Source organism: Conger conger, chromosome 18, assembly GCF_963514075.1.
Source record: "Conger conger chromosome 18, fConCon1.1, whole genome shotgun sequence".
Classification (NCBI taxonomy): Eukaryota; Metazoa; Chordata; class Actinopteri; order Anguilliformes; family Congridae; genus Conger; species Conger conger.
Window position 1 is genome coordinate 21775503 of NC_083777.1, and position 25229 is coordinate 21800731.

The 25229-nt window shown below is 42.6% G+C and overlaps 1 protein-coding gene across 1 annotated transcript in view; it reads left to right on the forward strand.

Annotated features, from left to right (window-relative positions):
- LOC133118638 (AT-rich interactive domain-containing protein 5B-like) overlaps nt 1-25229 on the forward strand; it is a 66610-nt gene that overhangs the window by 30020 nt on the left and 11361 nt on the right. Inside the window, exons 5-8 of the mRNA XM_061228764.1 lie at nt 16144-16256; nt 18244-18445; nt 19585-19637; nt 21586-21683. Of these exons, the coding sequence (XP_061084748.1) occupies nt 16144-16256; nt 18244-18445; nt 19585-19637; nt 21586-21683 (466 nt within the window). The remainder of the gene's footprint in view (nt 1-16143; nt 16257-18243; nt 18446-19584; nt 19638-21585; nt 21684-25229) is intronic.

Below are 25229 nucleotides of genomic sequence, written 5' to 3' on the forward strand. Positions count from 1 at the left end.
GCTATTTACATTGCCCTTGTCTGTTGGCCACACTGAATATTGAGCTACTCTTGCCCTTGTGGTTTGCTTGTTTATCTGTTTTTATGTATAGCACAGGGCTGATTACATATAAAGAAGAGAGACACGGGAACTTGCAGTCGGGGGACTTTTATTTGGAGTTGGCAGATTTAATGCAGACTATTAATGCTATCCAGATGTTCCAAACATATCTATTTCTGCAGGACTGCAATACCTTGGATATTTTAGAATATAAATGATATAATGATTGAATGTACTAATGCATGGATTGCATGCACGGTTATGTAAACACAACATGCAGATTTCTCTGTTTGCTAAGTAATTAGAGCTACTGAGGAATGTGTAGCCTGAGCATTTCTGTTCTAGCACAGTATATTAAACCTGCTGAATCGTACCTTTATCCTGGCCATTGTGAAATGTTTCCCAGAGCTGAGACGTACTGTTTCCAGTGTCCTGTGCTCTATTTTCCACTGCCTTATTTGTGTTAACTATAGGTCATGAATTTTTTAATAACCATATGCCTTTTTCTCATGAATAAGAATATGGAATCAAGAAGAAATTGATATGATTATACTGTGACAACAATTTCATTTTCTTCCCAAGGAAATAGACATTTCCTTGTTTTGTGTATGTGAAAACATAATTGACTGGGTGAAGTACAGCATTCCGATGTCTTTAATTGAAATCCAGCAAGCCTTTCACGTGTGCATTAGCATAGCCTCCTCCAGTGAACAGCAGCGAGAAATATCATTTACTGTGTGCTGCGTATTAAAAACAAACAGCGAGGGGAAAAAAGGCCCTATAAATATTTAATTTTGCGCTTTGTCCTGTAGGCTGCAGGGTCAGCTCGCTGAGCTGGGATGAATTGCACGGTGTACAGCGATCAGCACAACATTTTGAAATCAGAGACTCTCAGGTGTAAGGATGGCTTATAAAGTGGGCCGTGTTAATCCACGGACCCGCCTTGATGGACGGATCCTGTTTTGACACTTGTTGAGACATTAGTGGCAGTTGTAATGTTGAGATCCTGTTTCTGGAGGGCCAAGTAAATCTTTTAAGGATTGCCAAGTGATTTGTGACCGGGAGGTGTGCTGGTTCCTCTAAGATCAGTAATCAAACGGATTTTGAGATTGAGTGGCATGGGACATTCACAGCTTTGGCTGACTCTGGGGCATATGCGTTTCTTACAGCTGATGTGTAAAGAACACTTCCAATTCTTTTAATGTTTCATTACTGAGACCAGAACTTCAAAAAAACAAGCTGGATTGTGTTCAGCTGTAGGATACCATTCAGCCAAATAACAGTTCAAAAAGTTTTTTCCCTTCTGTGTGTAGTTTGGAAAACATTGTGTTCTTGTGATTTATTTTTACATTCGTAAAAATATTTACGGCAGGAAAAATGGAAGCGATCCCTTTTCAATATAACTGGGACACTGTGGTTCTGGGGTGGTGAAAAAACATGTCCATAGCCTTGTTTTTCATCACAACCCTGGCTCAACGCTGTCAAACATTAGAATAACGTTCCGCGGCAGCTGGGCTGTAACCATACACCCTGTTTATGAATTCTTTGACTGTTGAAGACGAGGGTAGAAACTATGTAAAATTTCCCAGCGACTGTTTAGCAGTCATTACATCAGATTCAAAGCAAATGGCTCTTATTTTCCTTAATGCTGTAGTGGGCCTCAGCAGTTCACTGCTCTGACAGCTATGAATTATTTCAGAAGCTTTATTAAAGTGCTGTGAAAATACCCTGTGGGAGGGCCAACATTGTTAAGCTCAGAGACGGAGTGGATTCCGTCAGCATAACCCTCACCATTACCCAGCAGCACGGAGGATATTTCCTGGACTATGTGACGCCATTTGCCTCGGCGTCGACTTAAAAAGGCACATTTCTGACATTCTCCACATTGCCGCGGTCAGGTGCATATATGGAGACGATGTCGGTGATTCACAGGAGCCCTGACCAAACGGCTTGGTCTTTATGAAATAATAATAACGTCCAGTCGCTCGCCCGGAATTCGCCATATTTTAGCCTTTCACTTTTGAGGGAGCTGTTATTTTTAGAGCGGTCTATGATTTGGCCTAATGCCTTTCGGATCATTCTCATAAGTCAGAGATCTCGCACTTTGCTGGGAGTCCTCGGAATTGAGATGGAAAGGCGATGCTCCTTGTTCAAAAAGCAGGGCTGCTACTCTGACCGAAGAGCAGCTTGTCGGCGTTTTTTCATCTTTCGTTTTTCACCGTTGTTATTAACTTTGAAGATATACCCTCCGTATGAAGTGCATTGATTTGTAATTCTGTGCCGAGAAGGAAAATGTTGAGCTTGATTTTAGTGCCTCCAATCCTCAACAGGCGACTTAAGGGGATATGAATAATTCATGACAAAAAAATGGAACCTACCTTTCAAAGCCACCGATAAAAATGACCGCTTTATGGACATAAAATGTCACTTAAAGCCTGATACAGTATTTAATTATTATTTCTGAATCTCTGAATCTGTGTAAGGTCGCACTCTGGCTGATGTGCGCAGGTTGTTTGCCGCTTCTAAGCAGATTGGTAGAGGGAGTGATTTATTACCAGCCTGACAGAGTCTGCCTCTCCCCCGAAACATTTAATGACTTTGAATATGCGGATCAGACGTAACACACACGTGTACACACACACATATGTACACACGTACATGTACACACACATACATGTATACACACACACGTGCACACACGTCCACATACATATACATACATGTATGCACACACACAAACACACAAATATACACACATACACATACCCACAGACATACACAGACATAGACACACACAAAATATTCGGAGATCAGAACAGGTTTAAAAGCAAAGATGATGTTTCAAGGACTCCTTTGTGTGACACCATGAAACCATTACTTCCTTGTTAGAGCCTGCATTTCCTTTGTTTTCATTATTTATTTATTTAGTCTCTTTTTACCCGCTCCCTGTCATTATTGCTCTGAGGAATGTGTGAGGAGTAGGCCTCAGAAGAGACACTGTGATGGACGCTGATAGATAGAGGTCACATTTTACAGATCTTATTGCTCGGGTCCTGATATACTCCACGTGAAATAGCTCAAAATTGTAATTTAATCCGGCCTCTTAGAAAAAAAGAAGTTAATCTCTGAGAGTGCTTGTCTCAAACTGCCTGCCCTTTCCTCTTCATGAACAGTTGGTGTTTTGGAAATTGATTTGCTGTGAAGATTTTTTTATAATTTATTTATTTTTTGCAGAGGCCTGTAGACCTCTATTTGAGTTCTGTTGTAACAGTTGTTGCTAATATCGAATGACTGTCAAAGCCAGACTTGGCTTTTTCCTGAACCAATGAACTATATGTACAGGCATGTTGTTTGTTGAAGAGATTGAAAGAGCCACATTAAATTAATAGAGCAAATTAAGAAATGGCTCATGGAAAGTATTAAATTGGATGTGGAATTACTATTATTATAAGCTAGTGGACTTAACGGCTGCAGTAATTATGCAATTTTTGATTATTACCTTGAATTTTTCTATTTAACTGGCAGCCCATTAAAATGAGTGCATTTCATTAATGTATGAGTTCATTTCTCCAGGTAGTCCTTGATTCACACAATGCCATTTCCCTGTAATGGATAACATATGGTCTGGTTTCTGCTGCAGCTCACTTCTTATGCGAGGCACATTGTATGAATTTAAAAGCCCGGCCCACTTACTTTTGTTTCACTCCGTCTCTGAAATGAATGTGGAACATTTTGAAGGTTGTGTGTGTTTCGAGTCCTGATTGCGTAATGTATTTTTTCGAATGGCTCGCAGGACGCCGGGCGTACTGCAGCCTTGCGGTTTATCATCAATTTCATCCTTAAAAGGGGATTTTTTTCTGTCTAAACAATAGCCAATAAGCACAGCAGCCATGGCCAAGCTGCTTTCAGAGCGACTTAGCATGTGAACTGCTCAGATGTGTATTTTTAGACCAGGAAACTGATTCATCTTTTTTTCCCTTTTTTTTCTTTCTCCTGTTCCCTTCAACGGCTCTGCCATACAGCATTTTTGCAGAAGGGATGAGGCAGGGGGAAGTTAATGCATGTTAAAAAATCGCAATGGGATTCTGGGATTTAGAAGAAGGTCAAAGTTATTAGTTTAGAGGTCAAAGTTCTATTAGTGCTGGTACAAAGCTCTGAGTAGTGGGCTCTGTGACTGTGATGCACGTTAATGAGCAGTTGTGACACTTAACAGAGATCATGAGGGTGTCACATGGCCAGCTATGAATCTAGACAACAAAAGGGAACCAACCGCCTCACGATTCCTGAAAAATAAGGTACTAGTTTTCAAAGTCATTACAGAGTAATTGGTCCTTATGTGTCTTTCGAACAGAATACATATGATTTCTGGGCAAGTTTGGAAATGCCATTGTTTACGTTCGTATCTGTTGTAAATTCTGCTGTTTCTACTTAACAGAAGAACAGCACATTTACACAAAATATTACAATGAGTGTGTTTGGCTGACCGTTGATAAGATATGAAAATATAATGCCCAATTGTAATTTTGAGCAATGCAGTCTGGGATTAGCAAATCATATTTTAATATGATTCTGTAAAAACCATTCTAGAATATCAAAAGATGTGGCTGCATATTTTTCATATTCACGGTAATTATCTGTGTGTTTGGCCTACTTCCTTTTTTTGTGTGGGTTTTACTGTATGGATGTGATATTTATCATAATAACATATGTAGAGGCTGTTGTTTTCATTATGCTTGGGTCTGTTATGAGTGCGCATACCACAGAGCCGTTCATGCAGAAATAACAGACAGCCACGCTGGAGATCTGTACACTAGCAGCTCTAATAGGTTGGAGCTTCAGTTAATCAATTAGTGCACTCTGCTCTCTGCCTCCTCGGTCTTTGTAAGCAGAAGAATACTCAGCCAAATCGCATCTCATTTTGAGAAAATTAATGCCGATGCAAGCGCAGCGTATCAATAAAGCAATTTGAAAGGAATAATTACAACATGACAGAGCTTCATTTTGCCATTCATTGTGATGAGTTGTTAATGGTTTGAACAGTCTTCTGTTCCTGCTCGAGCTGGCATGTCATAAATTCTCACTCTGGCGTCCTGCTCGCCGCTTCCAACCGCAGAATGCGAAGTACCGAAAGATTTCAAAACACAAACGAAAAGGCTGTTCTTCTGCACCTCCAGGGCTTTTTGGTTGGGGAACTGCTTGAATAACACTAATTTCAGTATACCCCCATGCAATTGTCAAAACACATTTTGGAATTGGTCACATCTCGCACAAGTCTAAGGCTGTGAAGTTATGGTGCTTCTGCGCTTATTTAAGCAGTAGCTTCGTTCCCCCAGCGGCACACTGGCTGTGTAAATATTACAGGACGGCAAGAACATTTATTACTGCAGTTGTTACAACCGGCGGAACAGATGCAAATTATTCTTCACTTGACACATTCAAATTTCTGATGTGTAATCCCATGGAGCCTTGCTTCGCAGCTTGTCAGAGGAATTTGAACATTTCTGTCAGCATTCTGAGCGTGATCAGACCTGACTGATTCTATGGCAGGGCCCATACATCACAATTACAAAGACTGTTATTCTGTGGAATGAGTTCGCAACTCTCGATGAAGCCAGAGAGCCCTTGATCACACTGAAATCCTAACTAATGGCGTTAAACATTGCTTTGTAATGGGTGTTTTCTATGCCTGGTGTTTTTCCTGCTTTCTGAAATGTTGCGTTGGGGGATTTTGAGTGCGCAGCGGTGCGGATGCTTAAATGTCATTGATTTAATAACACAGCCAATGAACATTGAGACCTACTTTTCCTCGTGTTAAAAGCATTTTTTTTTTTTTTTTTTTTGGATGTGAGTGAATTCATAAAGCTAACAATAAAGTCATTTGAAGAGTTTAATTGCCTCTTCCTGGAACTGCTTGGTTTCACTTAATTTGATCCAATAAATGCAAAATGTGTTCTCTCAAGTGTGCATGTCTCAGAAATAAAGTTACAAATACAAGTATCAGGAATTAGCGTGAGTAAACAAAGGCTGTGCCTGTTTTGCATTTCCGATGCTTTGGTAGCCTATCCAAAAATGCAGTTAGATCTTTTTTCCTCACTGTTTGAACACAATGACAAAGAAGGCAGTAGACCCATGGTTGAACTCCACTTTGTGGAAATGTACAAATGCACACAGCTAGTAGGGCATGAATATGAGTGTACTGTGCACGCTCATTGTTTCAAGCCACATACAGAATCTGTTAGCGGTGATAATGCCGGTATCGTGGAAGGCTGTTTGGAAACTACAGTGCCCCTGTGGGTTATCTGCGTGGTTGGCTATGGTCAGGGGAATCCAGTTTGCCAGTTTGTTTTCAGGGAGTGTGCATATTGTGTTACTTGGAATTCTTGTGAGGGAATTTCTTAGGCATTGGAATTTCTCAGGGGACGGGAAGTGAGGTATGATTTGTTTAGTCGTTTTGTTGTATTGGCGTTGGCATTGCTGTTCACTAAGATGGATTCCTGCTCGCACGTGAACCAGGCAGCTTCCCTTTCCAACAGCAGCCATGGGGCCTAGAGTCAAAAAAGGGACAAATGTAAAACATGGAGCCGATTTCAGGCGATCAAAGGTTTTCTGCAGAAAACCAGATTTAGATAACATTGTGTATCCTACCCGTTTTCTAAACTTGCTATTCAGATGAAATAGGTGTTCTATAACCTTATGCCTCAGTTGGAGGTATATCTACAGAATCATCAGCTCAGTGCAGTGAAGTCTGTTATCAAAGCACAGAAGGGATGTTATCGTTTCTCAGAATGATGGTGAGCTATTTATTTTTGTTTTTATCTGTTTTGTTTAAACTGGAATAAAACAATAACAGGAGACGTGTGTAAAATGTTTATTCCCTGTACACAGTGTGTGTGTGTGTGTGTGTGTGTGTGTGTGTGTGTGTGTATGTGTGTGTGTGAGTGTGTGTGTGTGTGTGTGTGTGTGTGTGCAGTACTTTCTTGTCAGTGTGATTCTTCTCTTTTGTCAGTGAGTGTGTATCCACTTTACTCAACATTTATCCTTTTTTTACGTTCTTCTGGTCAGTCTGTGACACGGTTCCTGTTAGTTTGGCTCTGTACTCCAGCACATGGGGCTTGAAATAATGACCGTGTGAGGTAAAACTAGGTTTCTTTAAATAAAGCTGCAAATCAAGAAATAAATACGTCTCTGTCCCAAAAGAATATGGTGCACACTGTATATGTTTTGTGAGTATGTATATGTGTGCTTTTGTGTTTTAGTGTATATGCTTTGTGAGTATGTATATGTGTGCTTTTGTGTTTGAATGTATATGCTTTGTGAGGATGTATATGTGTGCTTTTGTGTTTGAGTGTGGATGCTTTCATTGGTATGTGTGTACGTCTATTTTCTCAGGGTGTGTATGTCCTGTCTTGTCAGTACATACATAGCATGCATATCTCTCCTGACACTACATTTCTTTCTCCTCTTGTCATGTGTATGTGTTCTCACTTGTGTGCACATATTGTATATCCTCTTATGTGAGTGTGTGTACACGTGTGGCTTTGCGTGTGTATACGCGTAAGTGCTATAGCGTAATAGAGGAGTAGATAAACCCATTAGGGGGAATGATCAGCAGCTCAGCGGGAGGGAGATGCATTTAGCTGCTTGTAAGTACATGTTCAGAAACGGTGGCCAACTTTTTGACAAGGAGCGCCGGTACATGGCCAGTATCTGCACTGTGGTGATTAGCAAAGATTTATGTCCTCTGCCTGACTTTGGGCCTCATCTTGAGCACCATAAATATTCAGCTTGTGTCTGCATCCCACTTCTACCCTGGAAATCATTTCAGGGTGAAAGTCATAATAAGTTTTAAAGTTGAATAGCTGCTTTATGTCAATATGTTTTGCCATACCTGATTATTAGATATATACACGTAGTCCATGGGCCAATAAACATGTGTCTCCTTATTGAAAATAATTGGGGATTAAGTCCGTGGTGAAAGGAGGGTTTAGGATGCTGGAGTGAGTCCCGCGGAAAATAATTTGTTTCCAGCTGACGACAGACGCGCGTCCTACTGTGGCATCGTACAGACCGCAAATCCAAATTTAGGAGCCAGCAGGAAGTACGTTTATCAACCGCTGTAGCTCAGTGCTGTAGCTCAGTGCCGTAGCTCAGTGCTGTAACTCTGCTGTAACTCAGTGCTGTAGCTCAGTGCTGTAGCTCAGTGCTGTAACTCAGTGCTGTAGCTCAGTGATGTAGCTCAGTGCTGTAGCTCAGTGATGTAACTCAGTGCTGTAGCTCAGTGATGTAATTCAGTGCTGTAGCTCAGTGCTGTAGCTCAGTGCTGTAACTCAGTGCTGTAGCTCAGTGATGTAGCTCAGTGCTGTAACTCAGTGCTGTAACTCAGTGCTGTAATTCAGTGCTGTAGCTCAGTGCTGTAGCTCAGTGCCGTAGCTCAGTGCTGTAGCTCAGTGCTGTAGTTCAGTGCTGTAACTCAGTGCTGTAACTCAGTGCTGTAGTTCAGTGCCGTAACTCAGTGCTGTAGCTCAGTGATGTAGTTCAGTGCCATAGCTCAGTGATGTAACTCAGTGCTGTAGCTCAGTGATGTAGCTCAGTGCTGTAGCTCAGTGCTGTAATTCAGTGCTGTAGCTCAGTGATGTAGCTCAGTGCTGTAACTCAGTGATGTAGCTCAGTGCTGTAGCTCAGTGATGTAGTTCAGTGCTGTAATTCAGTGCTGTAGCTCAGTGCTGTAACTCAGTGCCATAGCTCAGTGATGTAGCTCAGTGCTGTAGCTCAGTGATGTAGCTCAGTGCTGTAGCTCAGTGCTGTAATTCAGTGCTGTAGCTCAGTGATGTAGCTCAGTGCTGTAACTCAGTGATGTAGCTCAGTGCTGTAGCTCAGTGATGTAGTTCAGTGCTGTAATTCAGTGATGTAGCTCAGTGCTGTAATTCAGTGCTGTAACTGGGTGATGTAGTTCAGTGCTGTAACTCAGTGCAGTAACTCAGTGCAGTAACTCAGTGCAGTAACTCAGTGCTGTAACTCAGTGCTGTAGTTCAGTGCTGTAACTCAGTGCTGTAACTCAGTGCTGTAACTCAGTGCTGTAGTTCAGTGCTGTAACTCAGTGCTGTAGTTCAGTGCTGTAGCTCATGTTGCCCATGAGTTTACATTATATCACAGAAAGTGATGTGTGTGTGGGGGTATTCTGGCTTGTGGTGGAATCCGTCCCTACTGTCAGGACAGCAGAAAGCATTTCATCTCCCCTGCTCATTTCAGAGTGACTTATATTAAAGGCAGAAGCCACAGCCCCCCCCCCCCACCCCTCCCCCGTACAGAGAGTGGCAGCTCTTTCATTGTACATGCTTTGTTTATAGAGCAGTCAGTTTAGTATGTACCACAAAGTTCAAACCCCCCCCCCCCCCATTCTAATATGGCCTTAATCTTCAGAAACTGCTGACTGCATTGAGGACATGTGTCAGATTACAGTCAGTGCGTCTCAAGGGGCTTTTATTTCTCTAGATGTTCTGCTTTTATCCTTTAGGCTTTAGCCTTTATGTGAGGTGTATTGAGGTGGGGAATGTGCCATTTACAATGAAAAAATATGCGAAATAGGATAAGAGAATTAAAAAAAAGGTTTTAAGTAAAGCACAATCAAAATACTGTACTGCTGGATCACTCTTTGTATGCATTTAACTGTAGTATTCAACAAGAATAAGCAGTCCTACTGCTCATTATAATTGTGACAGTTTGGGTGCATTTGTATGTTATTCTGGCAAGGAAACTAAACAAAGCTTTGCTGTTGAATGTTATTTTAAATTAGATGTATATTATTTTATATTAAATGATCAAAGCTTCCTGAATCCAGATTTGCTGGTAAAATAATTTTGTCCAGGTGTGAAATGGTTAATTAAATTCTCCTCTCTCATTGTGTCAGTGCAGAGAAATATAGGCACCATTATTTCCATCTGTATGAGGTAATCATTATTGCTCAAATTCAGTGCAGTATCTCACACTTACACTAGAGGGCAACTAATTGCCAGCATGTAGAGCTTTCTAACCTAAGAGAATAATGGGATAGTGAACTCTCCACCATTACATTTAGAACTGCATTTGCATTGGAGTGTACTGTACCATCAGAGGAGAGAGTTTCTTGCTAGCCATTTTTGTTTCTGTTTTTATGTCTCTGTTTGGTTGTCTATATGTGTGTGGAGGAGAGAGAGAGAGAGAGAGAGAGAGAGAGAGAGAGAGAAAGAAATTCACAATGGGGGAGAGAAAAGGAAGTTGAAGTTTCTTTCTTAGATAATGATCTTGGGACAGCTGGTCTTGAGTTTACAATGCTGGCTGCTAACATCAGCACACTTTATAAAAGATGATGAGCAAAAAATATCTTTCTTCCCAGGATGTATTTGTCCTTTGTGCTCTGAATACTGTGTGTCCATGCTTGTGTGTGTGTGTTTGTGTGTGTAACAGCTGGATATAGACCCATAAATTCCTGTTATAGTGTTCATATTCCCAAATATATATATTTTGGAATATGAACACTATAACAGGAATATATATATAGCAGTCATTTGTTCTGTTCTAAATTCTTGCCATTTCTGTTTCCCACATTTGCACTTATCTCATGCTGCTTGACACTGTTCATCACAAGCCCACAACACCGTGCTTCACATACGATGTGTTCATCACGAGCCCACAACACCGAGCTTCACATCGATGTGTTCATCACAAGCCCACAACACCGTTCTTCACATACGATGTGTTCATCACAAGCCCGCAACACCGTGCTTCACGTACGATGTGTTCATCACAAGCCCACAACACCGTGCTTCACATACGATGTGTTCATCACAAGCCCAAAATACCGTGCTTCACATACGATGTGTTCCACAGTGCATTCATCATGAGCCCACAACACCGTGCTTCACATCGATGTGTTCATCACGAGCCCACAACACCGTGCTTCACATACGATGTGTTCATCATGAGCCCACAACACCGTGCTTCACATACGATGTGTTCATCACGAGCCCACAACACCGTGCTTAACATACGATGTGTTCATCATGAGCCCACAACACCGTGCTTCACATCGATGTGTTCATCACGAGCCCACAAAACCGTGCTTCACATACGATGTGTTCATCACGAGCCCACAACACCGTGCTTCACATACGATGTGTTCATCACGAGCCCACAACACCGTGCTTCACATACGATGTGTTCATCACGAGCCCACAACACTGTGCTTCACATACGATGTGTTCCACAGTACGTTCATCATGAGCCCACAACACGGCGCTTCACATACAGCGTGTTCCGTGGCGTGTTCATCATTAGCACACTCACTCTGTAGCTGGCTGTCTCCCAGGCCTGTGAGCACATGCACACCGAGAGCGATCACGGTGGACTAGCGCAGATAAATATTACAAGAGCACAACACTCTGCAGTCAAATAGAGATGTTATAAATACATCGTATCAGCATATGAATTATGAGTGCGTAATTCAAAGAGATCCATAAATTAAATATGCCCGGTATGAGTTACAGCTGACGCAGCACACGCTGAAATAAACATCGCAGAAGCACAAAGAAATGTTATTCATGAGTTTCGGGCAGAGCGGGAACACGAGCCCCGTTCCAATGCGGCGGCGGGTAGAGCCAGTTTTCCTCTCCGCGGTCCCACACCTGCCTCCCTCTGAGTCAGCGTTTGACCTTTCACCTTCCAGAGATTCTCAGACCGCCGCTACGCTGCGCCGCTTCCTCATCGGCGGAGGGAGAGAAAAAAGTGTCAAATGAAATCATGCTCAACCAATAGGATGTAACTACTTATTACAAGAGACCAGCATTCCAAGCTCTCCGGGGAACGGATTTAGACGGTAAAATATAGGTCTCTGGCGATGTAGAACGAGCTACATAATTATATAAGGTTAAAAAATAGAACAAGTTGCTATTTTCGACAAGGGTTTAGGAGCAAACAGCAGTACTTTACTGAAGAAGGTATCATTTATTCATGGTGTAGGTTTTCCTCTAGCTGAATCTTGCAGTGCCATCTGCTCTGGACAGCAGTATTAAATCAGAGAGAGAGGGAGAGAGAGGAAGAGAGCAAAAGAGAGAGAACATATTCTTCCTTTTCATTTTTGCAGACGTTACATTAGATTCCCTGCAGACAGATGTCAGGAGACTGTTGTTTACTGTGCTCCTAAAGCGAATATTTCCCTGTGTGTTTTGTACCGAGGGCTGTAAAACTCATTTCACATGTTGATGAAACTGACATACCAACTACAGCAAGGCTTGGATTCAATTAGCACATGTCCTTACGTTTGACTCGTAAACAAACGCGAGTGTTTCTTCTCAAATTAAGTCTGATGAGTTGAGCAATCGGCAAAGCTCCCCGACGGAACTGTCAGGTGAATTCAAACACTAACACGCTAACAGATTAATTTGCAAGTCAGAGTTAAATGCTGATCGTATCCTGGCTGGAGACTCGGAGATGTACCGCTGCTGGTCTCCACCGGAGCCCTGTCTGTAATTTAACATGTAATGTGATTAACTCCAGCTGGGGGTTGACAGATGGAGGAATGAGGAGGATCACATCCAGAACTTTGTTGAATGCCGCAAGTCAGTTCCTGCTTTATTGCGGGTAGTCGATGCCTCATAATGACCCTTGTCAGTGCCATTCCCAACCTCGGATTAACTCCCGTCTTACGTCTGATTGAGTGGTCACATTTGTTGCGCTACATCGCAGAAACGTTCAGAGGTTCTCGAGCAGCCCTGTAATAGCATTGTGTCTGCTGAACGCTATGTTTGCGTTGCTCTTAATTAAATCGGATTGGATGAGGCGCTGTCGGCCATTATAGGAGTGTTCTGTTGCATAGTAAATGAAGCTGTCTTAAGTGGCGCATCGATTCTGGCTTTCACACGTCGGAGTGCTGCTTAAGGATGGAGAAATAACAGGATGAGAGATGATACCGGGGAGAAAAAAAAACCCAATAACGACGGTGGTAAAAATAGCACGCGTGCCGGTATTTTGGAAAAGGCCAGTTTGATGTCTTCTAAACTGGAATTCGGTAATGTAACGCACGTAATAACTTTACGTAAGGTTGTTCAAGATCACACAGCCGGCTAAGTGCGCACTGCTGGCCTGAAATTCCTCACATACTCCCTGTGACCTCAGGGGAATATCCTCCTTTAGCGCTGTTCATTTCATTTGATTTCCTGAAAGACTTCCCCTCCGGCGAGGGATCTCTGTGTTTGAGCTGGGGCCGTGTCCAGAGATCCGGCTTAAACGGCAGGTCTGTCCTTAAGGAGAAGAGCAGAAATGAAATGAAATTCGAGCTGATGTTTTGTCCAGGCATCCACGCAGAGAGCCTGGCTGGTTCTCTCATTTGTCTCTGTTACATCTGGGGCCTTAAATATAGCGCAGCAACGTCGCTAATACAAACCCGCGAGGTCACTCCCGCACCACTGCGCTGTACTGCACGCCCGCTCTGCATGAGCGCTACTGCCAATATCCACTGCAATAATAAGGAAGGGGGCAGGCACGGGTGTGTTGCTGCATACATCTCCGGATTCAGAGATGAAAGACGGGGTTTGTGGAGCTTCTCTCTCGGTTTGAGCTCTGTCTCTCCTTTGATCTTCCACTCACGGCGTTGCAGATAGACGTGTGACACAGCCCCGCTCGGTCGCTCGGCCTTCTGGGTCTTTCTTCGGCGGCAGGAGGAAGTAGGGCGCTCGCAGACAGGAAGCCACCTTCCAGAGTGTCTCCCTCCCCTGTCTGTTTCGGCTGGTCTCTGTGTGAGCAATGCTGAAGTCTGATGGAGGCCAAAACATAGAGAGAAATGCCAACATATTCATACAGTGCAAAAACTAAAACATAAGTACTTTTGTCTTATAGTTAGACTTATAATCTAATTTGTATAACTTTTTTGCCAAGTCAGACAAAATGATTGCCAGTGAGGTGAGGCAAATCTGCTCATTTCGTGTTTTCCCAACGGGTTAAGACAATGTCACTTGTCAAGCAAAAAGTATCTTTGAAAAAGCTAATATTTTCTACTTGAGGAAAAAAATGTAAGTCTCATTACGAGACTAAAACTCTTAAGACAGATGCTTTTGCAGTGTATAGTTAAGGATCTCTAAACTTGGGGCTGCGCTGTAGTGTGGTGTAACTGTTTTACTGTAGTGCTTGGCTGGAGCTGTGATTGGCTATAGCTGTGCTGCAGCTGTCCGAGTCATTAGTTGCATTCTGCTGAACTGAAACATGATTGGTGAGGGGGTGATGGGAGAATTAAGGTTAACTGTCTCTATGGAGTCTGATTACAGTAAATAATCAACAGTACAGAATGCTGACAGCATGTTTGTTGAAAATCACTGTCATGTATGCTTAATTTTGTATGCCTGTGGTCACATTGCAAACAAGATGTTAAACTTATAGTTTAAAATATGTGTGTGTTGAATATGTTTAGATACGTGGCCCTGCAAGCAGGGAGCCACATTGAATAGAAGCTATTTTTAATTCAGCAATCAAGAGAAAATACAGGTTTGGTACTGAGTGGGAGTGTGTATTGAGGTTGAGTGTATATTAATTTTAGTGAAGGCAGCAGCTCACATTTATAAGAAAAAATTATATTTTCCACAGACTGTCCATGTATCCTCTTGTGATGTCTGGGATTTAGTTCTGAGGTACAAATGAAAGCATTTGTTTCAGTGCTGGTTCAGAAAAAGACCTTGCCGTTGCCAAGGCGATAAGATGTAGTAAACGCTCTCCTGGTAAAACTGTTGTTAATTTGGTTTGCCATTCTGTGCTGCTGGTTGACGGATAATGCAGTAAAATGTCAAGCTGTCGGAACATATTTCAGCTCCAGTAATTATTTTGTCCTATATTCCATGAGATTTTGTCGTTTTGCTTTCAACTACAACTGAAATACGATTTGATTAGAAAAATAAATACAATTAAAAAGCCATTACCCTTGAGGTCTCTAACCTGTGATTGGATGTAATTATCATTGTATGTGGAATAACAGATCTCTTCATTTGAGTCGATGGAGTGCCTCCGCTTTATTTTAGGTCTGTACTTTTCTCAGAAATGTCTGTAATTTGATTTCGGAGTCTGTTTGATGGTACATTTTTGAAAAACCAAAGGCATTTGCATTCAAACTGCTGTGCTGTGAAATGAATGTAAAAATGTACTGCCTGTAAATGCACCCTGTAGCCCTGTAACTCCTTTTGAAAAAAAAAACGCTCATATTTTATCAGGATACTACAAAGAAATAATTACACTCCAGCTTCACAGAGCATATTCATGTACTGTGCACAGTGTGAGCTAATATTGTGCTAGAGTTACTCTGCTTGGGTAATAAACCTTATGAATGTGCATGTACTGTAGCATTTACAGCTGCCATTTTCAGCAGTGATGTACCACCTCAACACAAGGTGCTTACAGCCTAAACCTGTACTACTAACCTGTAGGCTCTCAGAAAGAAAGACAAATGCCTCCCTGTTTCTGATTGCTGCAGGATTTTGGCTACAAAGATATGAGGTGTGTTTCACCAGATATAGTGTATTGGCCCTTGGGTGTGTGAGTTCATGTTATATTCGTCCTAGGTGTGTGAGTGTATGGTGTATTAGCCCTGGGTGAATGTGTACTGTATGTTATATTAACCCTAGGAATATGTGCAGTTTATGAGCCCTGGGTGTCTAAGTGTATGGTGTATTAGCCTTGGTGTGTGTGATTATAATGTATTAATGCAGCTCCAGGTATGTGAGTAGACTGTATAGTGTATTGGCCCTGGGTTGTGTATTAGTCCTGGGTATACGTGTATGTTGTATTAGCTCCAGGTGTGTGAGTATATGGTGTATTGGCCCTGGGTTGTGTATTAGTCCTGGGTATACGTGTATGTTGTATTAGCTCCAGGTGTGTGAGTATATGGTGTATTGGCCCTGGGTTGTGTATTAGTCCTGGGTATACGTGTATGTTGTATTAGCTCCAGGTGTGTGAGTATATGGTGTATTGGCCCTGGGTTGTGTATTAGTCCTGGCTGTATGTGTATGTTGTATTAGCCCTGTGTGTGAGTGGATGTAGTGTTTAGCCCAGAGTTTTCTGACTGAGCTCTGCCTTGTCCCATCTCTTCAGCCCCCAATCTGAAAGGCCGGCCACGTAAAAAGAAGCCGTCGATATCCCAGCGCAGAGACTCCCAGGGCCCTGCTAAGGACAGCAGCTGTGTGGAGTCCAGTGTACCTGCCAAGGTAAAGAGCCCTTTCGCCCTGCTCCTACACACACTTCAGAGAAAGACATGCACGTCAGGTTAGGTATTCTCCTGCCGTTGCCCTTGACTGAGGCACTGGCCTCAGAACTGGAGTTGGTCCCCCGGGCACTGCACTGTGGCTGCCCACTGCTCCAAAGTTGTTAGGATGGGTCAAATACAGAGGACAATACGTGTAACTTAACTCCATTTTCAAATTTAGCCACAGAAATCCAGCCTTTCTTGGGAATTAATAATGCTCAGTTATAGTATAATAAACAAGCATATAAAATATTCATGTAATTTCTTCCTGATATTATTTCCTCTTCAATTATTTTAATCAACTCTTTGCTTGAATTGGTTATGTTTCCATTACCTGTTTGGTAATAGTTTATTGTATTTCCTTTTCCTGTATTCATATCATAGGGTAAGGCCTTTCTTGGCCCTTAGTATTTCCCAGGGCTGTTAGGACCTTAACAGAGCAGGCCCTTACTGTGGTCGAGGTGTGACTCGTGGAGTTTAAGGGAAAACCATGTTTCAGTCAGGCATATCTCTCACTAAATCAGTATGTTAGAGTGCCTTGTTTGTGTCCACATATCTATACTGTTAATGAGGAGACACATGTCTGAATGACCAGATTAGGCTTAATTCTGTTACATTACATTACATTATTGGCATTTGGCAGACGCTCTTATCCAGAGCGACGTACAACAAAGTGCATACCCATAACCAGGGATAAGTTCGCTGAAAGACCCTACAGGGAAGTACAATTTCAACTGCAATGCAATGTAGCCCTGTTACATTGTTATTATGCAGTATGTCTGTGTTAAGCACTTTCGTTTTATTAGAATTCATTTTTACAGGTTGCGAAATGTCAGAGCAGTTTTGTTTGACTTTGCATTTCCTGCTTGTGCTTGTGTTCTTCAAAAAAAGAGTTCCTGCGGTGCTCTGTGACAGATGAACAAGCAGAAGTGTGTGGGCTCGCAATGACACTTCCCGTGGCAGCGTCCTTATGACATCATTGTGAGTCATGATGACATCATTCACCAGGATTCTCAGTCTGTCTGCACAGAGTATCTGGTATCATTCAGTCGGCCAGGACTATACCACTAACTGCTGCTCAGTCTAAGAACCCAGCATCAAGGCTCTGAGAAGATCCCATCCAAAGATATAGAGAATGTGTTTGCACCATATTTATGGATCTTTTTGTTTGAATGCTATTTGCTTGTGCAATTCCTTTTGTCTGTCTATTTTCTAACATTACAGCTTTTTCCCCTCAAACATGCACTGTTATTTCAAGACCCAATTACATGTATCTGTTAGCTCATACTCACAAGGGTAACTTGTGAGAATTTAGCCCTAGGTTGGAGTAGACTCCTTTAATCAAAAGGAAATGCTGACCCGGGTGCAAACAGAGTGGGAATTAAAAGGTCCAGTGCACAGGCTCTGCTGATGTTCAGTTTTGGGTTCGTTTTGGGAGGGGTGCGATAAAACCATACCTGTGATCCTCAAGGACATTTTCACAGACATACTGTACAGTGAGGTTCCCTATAAACAAATCCTTATTTAATTTGCACCAGCTTAGAGATGTGCTCAAATGTACAGATCAGCGAAACCAATCTGCTCCTTATCAAACTCAAGGTAAAAAGCATTGATTAGCAGCTCTGTTTGGAAGAACAGTAAGCCACATGGTTTATTTTCCCCTGCCTCTTGGTCATTATAAATCAATACTAAACATTAAACTCTATGTTCACATGAGAATGCTTTTGAGGCCAGGGTTTAACACATGTCCAACATGCTTGCCCATAAAAGTTTTACATGCCACTGATCAAAAGATATACGTATAGTCATATGGAATCATTTATGCTCTGGATATTATTGAAAAAATAAATAATTTTATTGGTGTCCAAAGGGTAAGTCTAAGAGTTTTTTTTATTTGTAAAAAGTTGCTTTGCTTTTTTCCCCTGAGTATTTTTCTTGTTTGTTTTCAGGTAAAATGTGAAGTGAAGGCGGTTGTGGCGAAGCCGAGGAGCAGCGGCGGGGGCTGGAGAAAGCTGTCCACAGAAGAACAGAGCAAGTCTAGGCTGGCGAAGGGCGAGGGAGAGGAGCAGACCTTTCTTGTGTCCCTGTACAAGTACATGAAGGAGCGGGGGACCGCCATCGAGAGGATACCGTACCTGGGCTTCAAACAGAGTGAGCGCTGCATTTCATTCAAATGTTCTGTCCTCACCCGCCTGCTGCTGTGGGATATGTGCCCCAGGTACCCTTCGGTGTCATTCAGGGGTGTCAATCAGGGTTGTCATTCAGGGATGCTTTTCAGGGGTATCATTCAGGGGTATCATTCAGGAGTGTCATTCAGGGGTGTTATTCAGGGGCGTCATTCAGAGGTGTCAGTCAGGGGTGTTATTCAGGGGTGTCATTCAGGGATGCTGTTCAGGGATTTTATTCTGGGATTTAATTCAGGGGTGTCATTCAGGGATGCTGTTCAGGGTTACTGCTCGGGGTGCTGCTGAGTCAAATTTAGCTAGAGTTTTATATAGTATATGTGCAGTGTGGAAAACATTGGAGAGACTCAGGCCTATATTCGGCTCACTTCATGTTTCTTTTATGCTCTCATTGTGTTTCTTCTGGGAAAGGCTGGATAAATAGAGAAGTAGATTTGTGATACTTGATATGAAATAACATTCACACACACACACATGCACAAACACAGGTACACACACACACACACACACACACACACACACACACACACACACAAACGCACACGCGTGTTGATGGGGGGGGGGGGCACAGACAGCTCTCATTCTCGTTGCATATTGAGAGAGGCTAATTGGTCTCATTGGATGCGCACAGATCAGACGTGTGCATCTCCGTGATAAAGCCCCACTAACAGAGGGTCTGATGTGAGACTGAAACCCTGATGCCATGGGCCAGGGTAAAAAAAACCATTTAAAAATAACATAAACCCTGATGTTACGTGAGCATTTTCAACACCAGCTTGGGGAATAAGATCAATGGCAGCACACCCACATACGTGAAAACTCTATTGTGACAAAATGCAAGGTATTGTGTGTTTAATGGATTTGTATTAGAGTCCCTCCTTATACAGTTATACTTTATATATAATATACAGTATATATTGTAACTGAAAATATTATATTTAGGTAATGTATCACGTGTCCTTGAATTTCTCCATGTATATTTTTGTGTGAAATGGGAGTAATTGTGAGGCTGTGCGTTTTGAGTCTGGATATGAATGTTATGCAGGAGGAATGTGCTCTGCCTATGTGATTATTTATTGATCCTAATGCTTGTTATCCCTCTAACAGTAAACCTTTGGACTATGTTTCAAGCTGCCCAGAAACTGGGAGGCTATGAGCCGGTAAGTGCATCTTCAATGTTCATCATAGTAATTCCCCCTTTGACTGTGCATCATTTCTTATTTAATTTAAAAAACTGGATCCTTTTCTGGTTTTAGGGAATTCTGTCACATCCGTGTTCCCTCAACATGATCTCACACCGATTTTTCATGCCCTGGAAATCGGTTCACATATACTAGGGGTGGATGTTCAGATTTCGGAAACACAGAGGCCGTGGTCAGAAAATTTGGTCAGCGGTGGTTGAAATAGTGCAAGACCAGGCTGGTTCTCTTAGCGGCATTTGGGCCAGACACTGGTTAGGTCCACCTTTGGAGAAATGATGTCACTTTGGCACAGTCTGCAAGTGGAAAACATGTGACTCTGTTATGAACATTGGTAGGGTCTGTATTTTTCCTATGTTGAGTCTTTAGAGAGGCCCTGCATTTCTTAATAACCCAACTGCACAATAAATAGACTCCGTTTGGCAGCCTTACCTGACGTGTTCAGTTACAATATGGGAAAAGTATCAAAATCACTCCAGTCTAATCTGTTTGCAATTGCTAGTAACTATTTATTAGCAGTGTAAAACTAAACAGAGAGAGAGAAAGGCAGCCAGACAGCAAATATTTTCAGTAAACAGGATGCTGCTCGCGTAATTATTCTGTCAGTTGGTTTATATTGTAGGATTAGCTGCACTACGCCTTTGCCTGTAGAAAGAATAGTGAATTGCATATGTGTCCATGAAATAAAGTTAGGGATGAAATTACTGACCGTACTGCTATGAGTGCCTTGTTTCCATTGGAACTACCTCCAGCCCGTTTGCTGACCTCAGATTCTGTAACAGACGGTAATAAAAATCAGTGGGCACAGGAAGATGATGTCACCCGAAATATTTACATTGCACAAAATGGTGGGAATGAGTTCTTGATATCTTAGCCTTTCAGCATTTTTTTGTCAAAAACTAAACATAAAACCTTCCTTTCAAATGGTAGGGATGTGAAAGAATCAGTGCAGAATATTTCACACTTGACATATTTTTTAGTGTGCACCGCATTTGATTTCACACATTAAAAATCACTTACAGGCACTCCCCTGCTCCTTTCTCCTAATTCTATCAGATGCAGTGACAGGTTCCACAAATAAAACTTGCCCCATGGAACTACGTATAGGTTGAGGTTGAGATTGAATTTGGCTCTTTTTTTTTTCAAGGGTTTTATCGGTATAGCTCTCCAATTGCCATCCTGATAAAACATACTGTATTTCTTTTTATGTATTACTTGGCTGTTATTGTGCTATGATTCACGGTTTCGGATTTATAACAAATTGCATGAATTTCTAAGGGCTGCACCGAGGACCAAAAAGCACAAAATGGGCTATAATACCATGGACCAAATGTTATTTATGTAAAACAAATATTTCCACTCATACGGGCTGTATGGGCTAAAGTAGATTGTGCTGGTCCTTGAAAGGGATTGTGTTTGATTATTAAAACGATGAGGCGTGCATGACCGAGGTGTGGCCTACATATCAGCCATGGTACCTCTAAGCATTTCATCAAGCTGAGTCGTTAAACCATCATGATATGAAACTAGCATGCTCCATTGTGGCTGTCATGACTAATTTTAGCGTTCTAAGGAAATCCTAAATTACTATTTTGATTATTGTATTGTTTCGCCAAAACGTGAAATGATTGTTGTTGTCCTTTGTATGTGCAGTCTTGCCATGGTTTAGGAATGTCTGCTGGTTTAGCACATACTGGTTTAGCACATGCTGGTTTAGCACATACTTAAAGAAACTCGAGTGAGTCATCAGGAACTGCCGGGTGCAAGGTGTGGCTGCTGTCTCACAGGGCGGCGAGGTGTTGGTGAAAACACTCAACACCACCAGTGGTGTGAGGCGGAGGCCAGTCGTTAGGTTTGGACTTTGACCTCAGACCTGCGTAGCGCTGACCTGGTGCCCCTCTCTCCTCAGATCACGGCCCGGCGGCAGTGGAAGAACGTGTACGACCAGCTCGGCGGGAACCCAGGGAGCACCAGCGCGGCCACGTGCACACGCAGACACTACGAACGGTAAGGCCCTGAGCCCTGTCCTCCCTCAGCACGGGGCCCCCTCTGAGCACAGGGCCGCTCCTGTCCTCCCTGAGCCTGGGGCCTGGGGCCACTCCTGTCCTCCCTCAGCATGGGGCCCGGGGCCCCTCCTGTCCTCCCTCAGCACAGGGCCCGGGGCCCCTCCTGTCCCCTCTGAGCACAGGGCCCCTCCTGTCCTCCCTCAGCATGGGGCCCAGGGCCCCTCCTGTCCCCTCTGAGCACAGGGCCCCTCGTGTCCTCCCTCAGCACGGGGCCCGGGGCCCCTCCTGTCCCCTCTGAGCACAGGGCCCCTCCTGTCCTCCCTCAGCATGGGGCCCAGGGCCCCTCCTGTCCCCTCTGAGCACAGGGCCCCTCGTGTCCTCCCTGAGCATGGGGCCCAGGGCCCCTCCTGTCCCCTCTGAGCACAGGGCCCCTCGTGTCCTCCCTGAGCATGGGGCCCAGGGCCGGGGCCCCTCCTGTCCTCACCATCTGAGCTCACCATCACTGCAGGCACAGCCACAGATCCTATAGGCACACAAGATACTCAGCTCCGTGCTCAACACTTACAGTTCTGTTCTGGGTTTTTTTTCTACTCGATGCACTTTATCAATCTGTAGCTACACATGTTTGTTTATGATCTTCATACGTGTGTGTGTGTGTGTGTGTGTGCGTGTGTGCATGTGTGTGAGTCTGTGTGAGTCTGTGTGTGAGTGTCTCTGTGTGTGTATGTGTGTGTGTGTGCATGTGCGCGTGTGTGTGTGCATGTGTGTGAATGTGTGTGAGTCTGTGTGTGTGTGTCTGTGTGTGTATATGTATGCATGGGGACATATTTGAGCAGTTACAGCAGAGGACTGCTATAGTACTAACTGGCTTCTGCTTAGTGAAAAAAAAACAATACAGCTTTACAAAGACCAAATTCTCATTTCAAAACAGTGGGATAAAATGTACAAATAGGAGGTCTGCTGATGTTTTTGCAAAACTGCGTATTGCAAAATGATTTTCCCTCTGCCTCCCTGTGCATAGTTTGGAGCTGAATATGAATGTGTGACAGCATTGTTCTGCATTCTGCAGTTGCACTGACTGTACCTTGTTGTCCCGAGCAGTCTCTCCACAAAGGCTTGACTCCCTGGACGTCTTTAAAAACTTACTGAACAAGATATACTCTCCAACTGCGAGTCCCCTCTCAGCCATAGCCTTAAAATAGGGCTTCTGTAAAGTGTAGGCTTGAAGGCAGCCATTTTAAACAACCCATTTTTCTGTTATATATTTTTATATGTACTTATATCTAAGTAATTTATAAATGTCTTGGCTCGGGATATTTTTTACTTGAGCTGCATTATCAGTTTTACTTAGGTGAGCTTATAGTGTATTCTCGACAGATCATTCTCGCAGACATTAAATTACATTGCCTTAGCTGAACAGAAGATCATTTAAGTAATTGTATTAAATGTAGGCTGCTTAAATCAGTTATGAGACTGTTATTCTCATAACGGAAATCAATATTTAACATCCACTAAGGTCCAGGCTCCAAATAATAAATGCTTTTAATGATATTTATTTAACTAGTTCCTAAGATTAGCTGTCAGCGCGGTAACACATTGAATAAGAATTAGGTAATAAAAAAAGACATTAATAACCTAGAGCGAGACACCAGCATCCATTACCTTACATTTCACGCTGTTTTTTTAAATTATATAGGTCAATGCCATTGATCAGTGGTGACCCTGTTATTTATTTCGCCTGCTAGTGTGCGGAGAGGTCTTTTTTTTTTCAAAAGCCTTCATTTACGGATTCAGCTTCGCCCATACCAGTCTCCAGACCTTATTATCTACTTAATATATACACCTGGGAAATGCCTTTGTGCATAATTAAGTGAAAAAGATCCATGGCGACTGTGAAACGTATGACAAATGACTGTTTGTATCTCAAGGCTTTGCGGGTACATTGTCACACACCGACGTCGACAACCAATCCGTCTTACATGTGATATAAAATCCCGTCCGTACCGTGACATGTATGGTTATCATGTTTATTCATAGCTCAGATATGCAAACAGAAATGCATGCACAGCAGGAAAGCTGTGTATGTGGGTATTGTACTTCTGTAGGAAGAAAAAACCTTGAATGTAAATCCCATTTTATTGATCTTGTATTCCCCCGTGGAATTAATATTTGCTCTAAATTCAGAGCTGCAAGCTGTCTTTGAAACAGTAGCGAATGTGACAGATTTATTATGCCGCGCTTTTAAGTGTGCTTTGATGGCTGAGCTCTCAAACCGGGTGTCTCCTTTCAGAACCCATCCGCTGTCTCTCCCCATCTGAGATTATTATTCTGGATTATTTTCAAAAGTTTTTGCAGTCAAAAAGATGGTCGTTTAGCGAACATCACAGGTTAAACTTGGATTATTCAGATCTCATACATTGCGTGTTGTTCAGCAAATTTATTGAAATGACAAATGACATATTGTGACCGACGATGGATTTATTGAGTTGGTTAGCTTTGTGCCATTCCTTTATTTACCTGGATGTTGAGATCAGAACTCTGAAGCCGGGTGTGTGCCGTGCCCGATTTCCTCGTCTTCATTTGCATTCGAAAGTCACAACTTTGTTTCCACTGATGAGCCGTTATCACGTTCGCTGGAAGAGAAAAAGTGCTCTCCGCGGATGACTGTGCTGTTCTGTGGCGGAAACGTTGTGAGATGTGTTAACTGTGAACACTGCCTGTCTCCCCGAGGGACGTTGTGTGTTCAGCTATCTCCAGTCAGTCAGTCTTTAGTCAGTGACAGCTCACTTGTGACTAAAGTCATTAGTTCCCTTACAGAGCATTCAACTTCCAAAACTGCCACAAATAAGATGAACTTTACCCTCTTAAGATAACACAAGTTTACCCTCTTCCAAATCGGGGGGTTCTCAAATAAATATTTTTTTTGTTTATTTTTTATTTATATTTTGTATTGATGTACTGTAGTAAGCACGTAAGGATGATTTATTACTTTGTTTTGGAATGTCTGGGGAGAGAAAGGGGTCTGAATTTGTATTATATAATATATTTGTATTATATATAAATGTTGAGTGAGGAGCTTGGCAGCGAGGTACAATATTATTTTGTGTGTCTTCAAAATAATCATTTAAATGTCTTTAGAAATCAGAAGGCAAATTCCATTGGGAAGCAGACAGAACATAACATGGGAATGTGTTATCTCAGTATGTTATTCAACAGATTTAATAATTAAGGTTTACCATCCATAGTTAATGGACTTCAGCTGTCTGGAGAGGGTGATGACATTTTGGGTCAAAAGCCAGGCTGAACAAAAAAATGTGTTTATCTTTCTCTACGGTCCTTTACAAAATGTGAGGAAGCTACAAAGGCCAGTTTCATTACATTAATGGCATTTGGCAGACATTCTTATCCAGAGCGACCTACAGTTGATTAGACTAAGCAGGAGACAATCCTCCCCTGGTGCAATGCAGGGTTAAGGGCCTTGCTCAAGGGCCCAACAGCTGTGCGGATTTTATTGTGGCTACAACGGGGAATTGAACCACCGACCTTG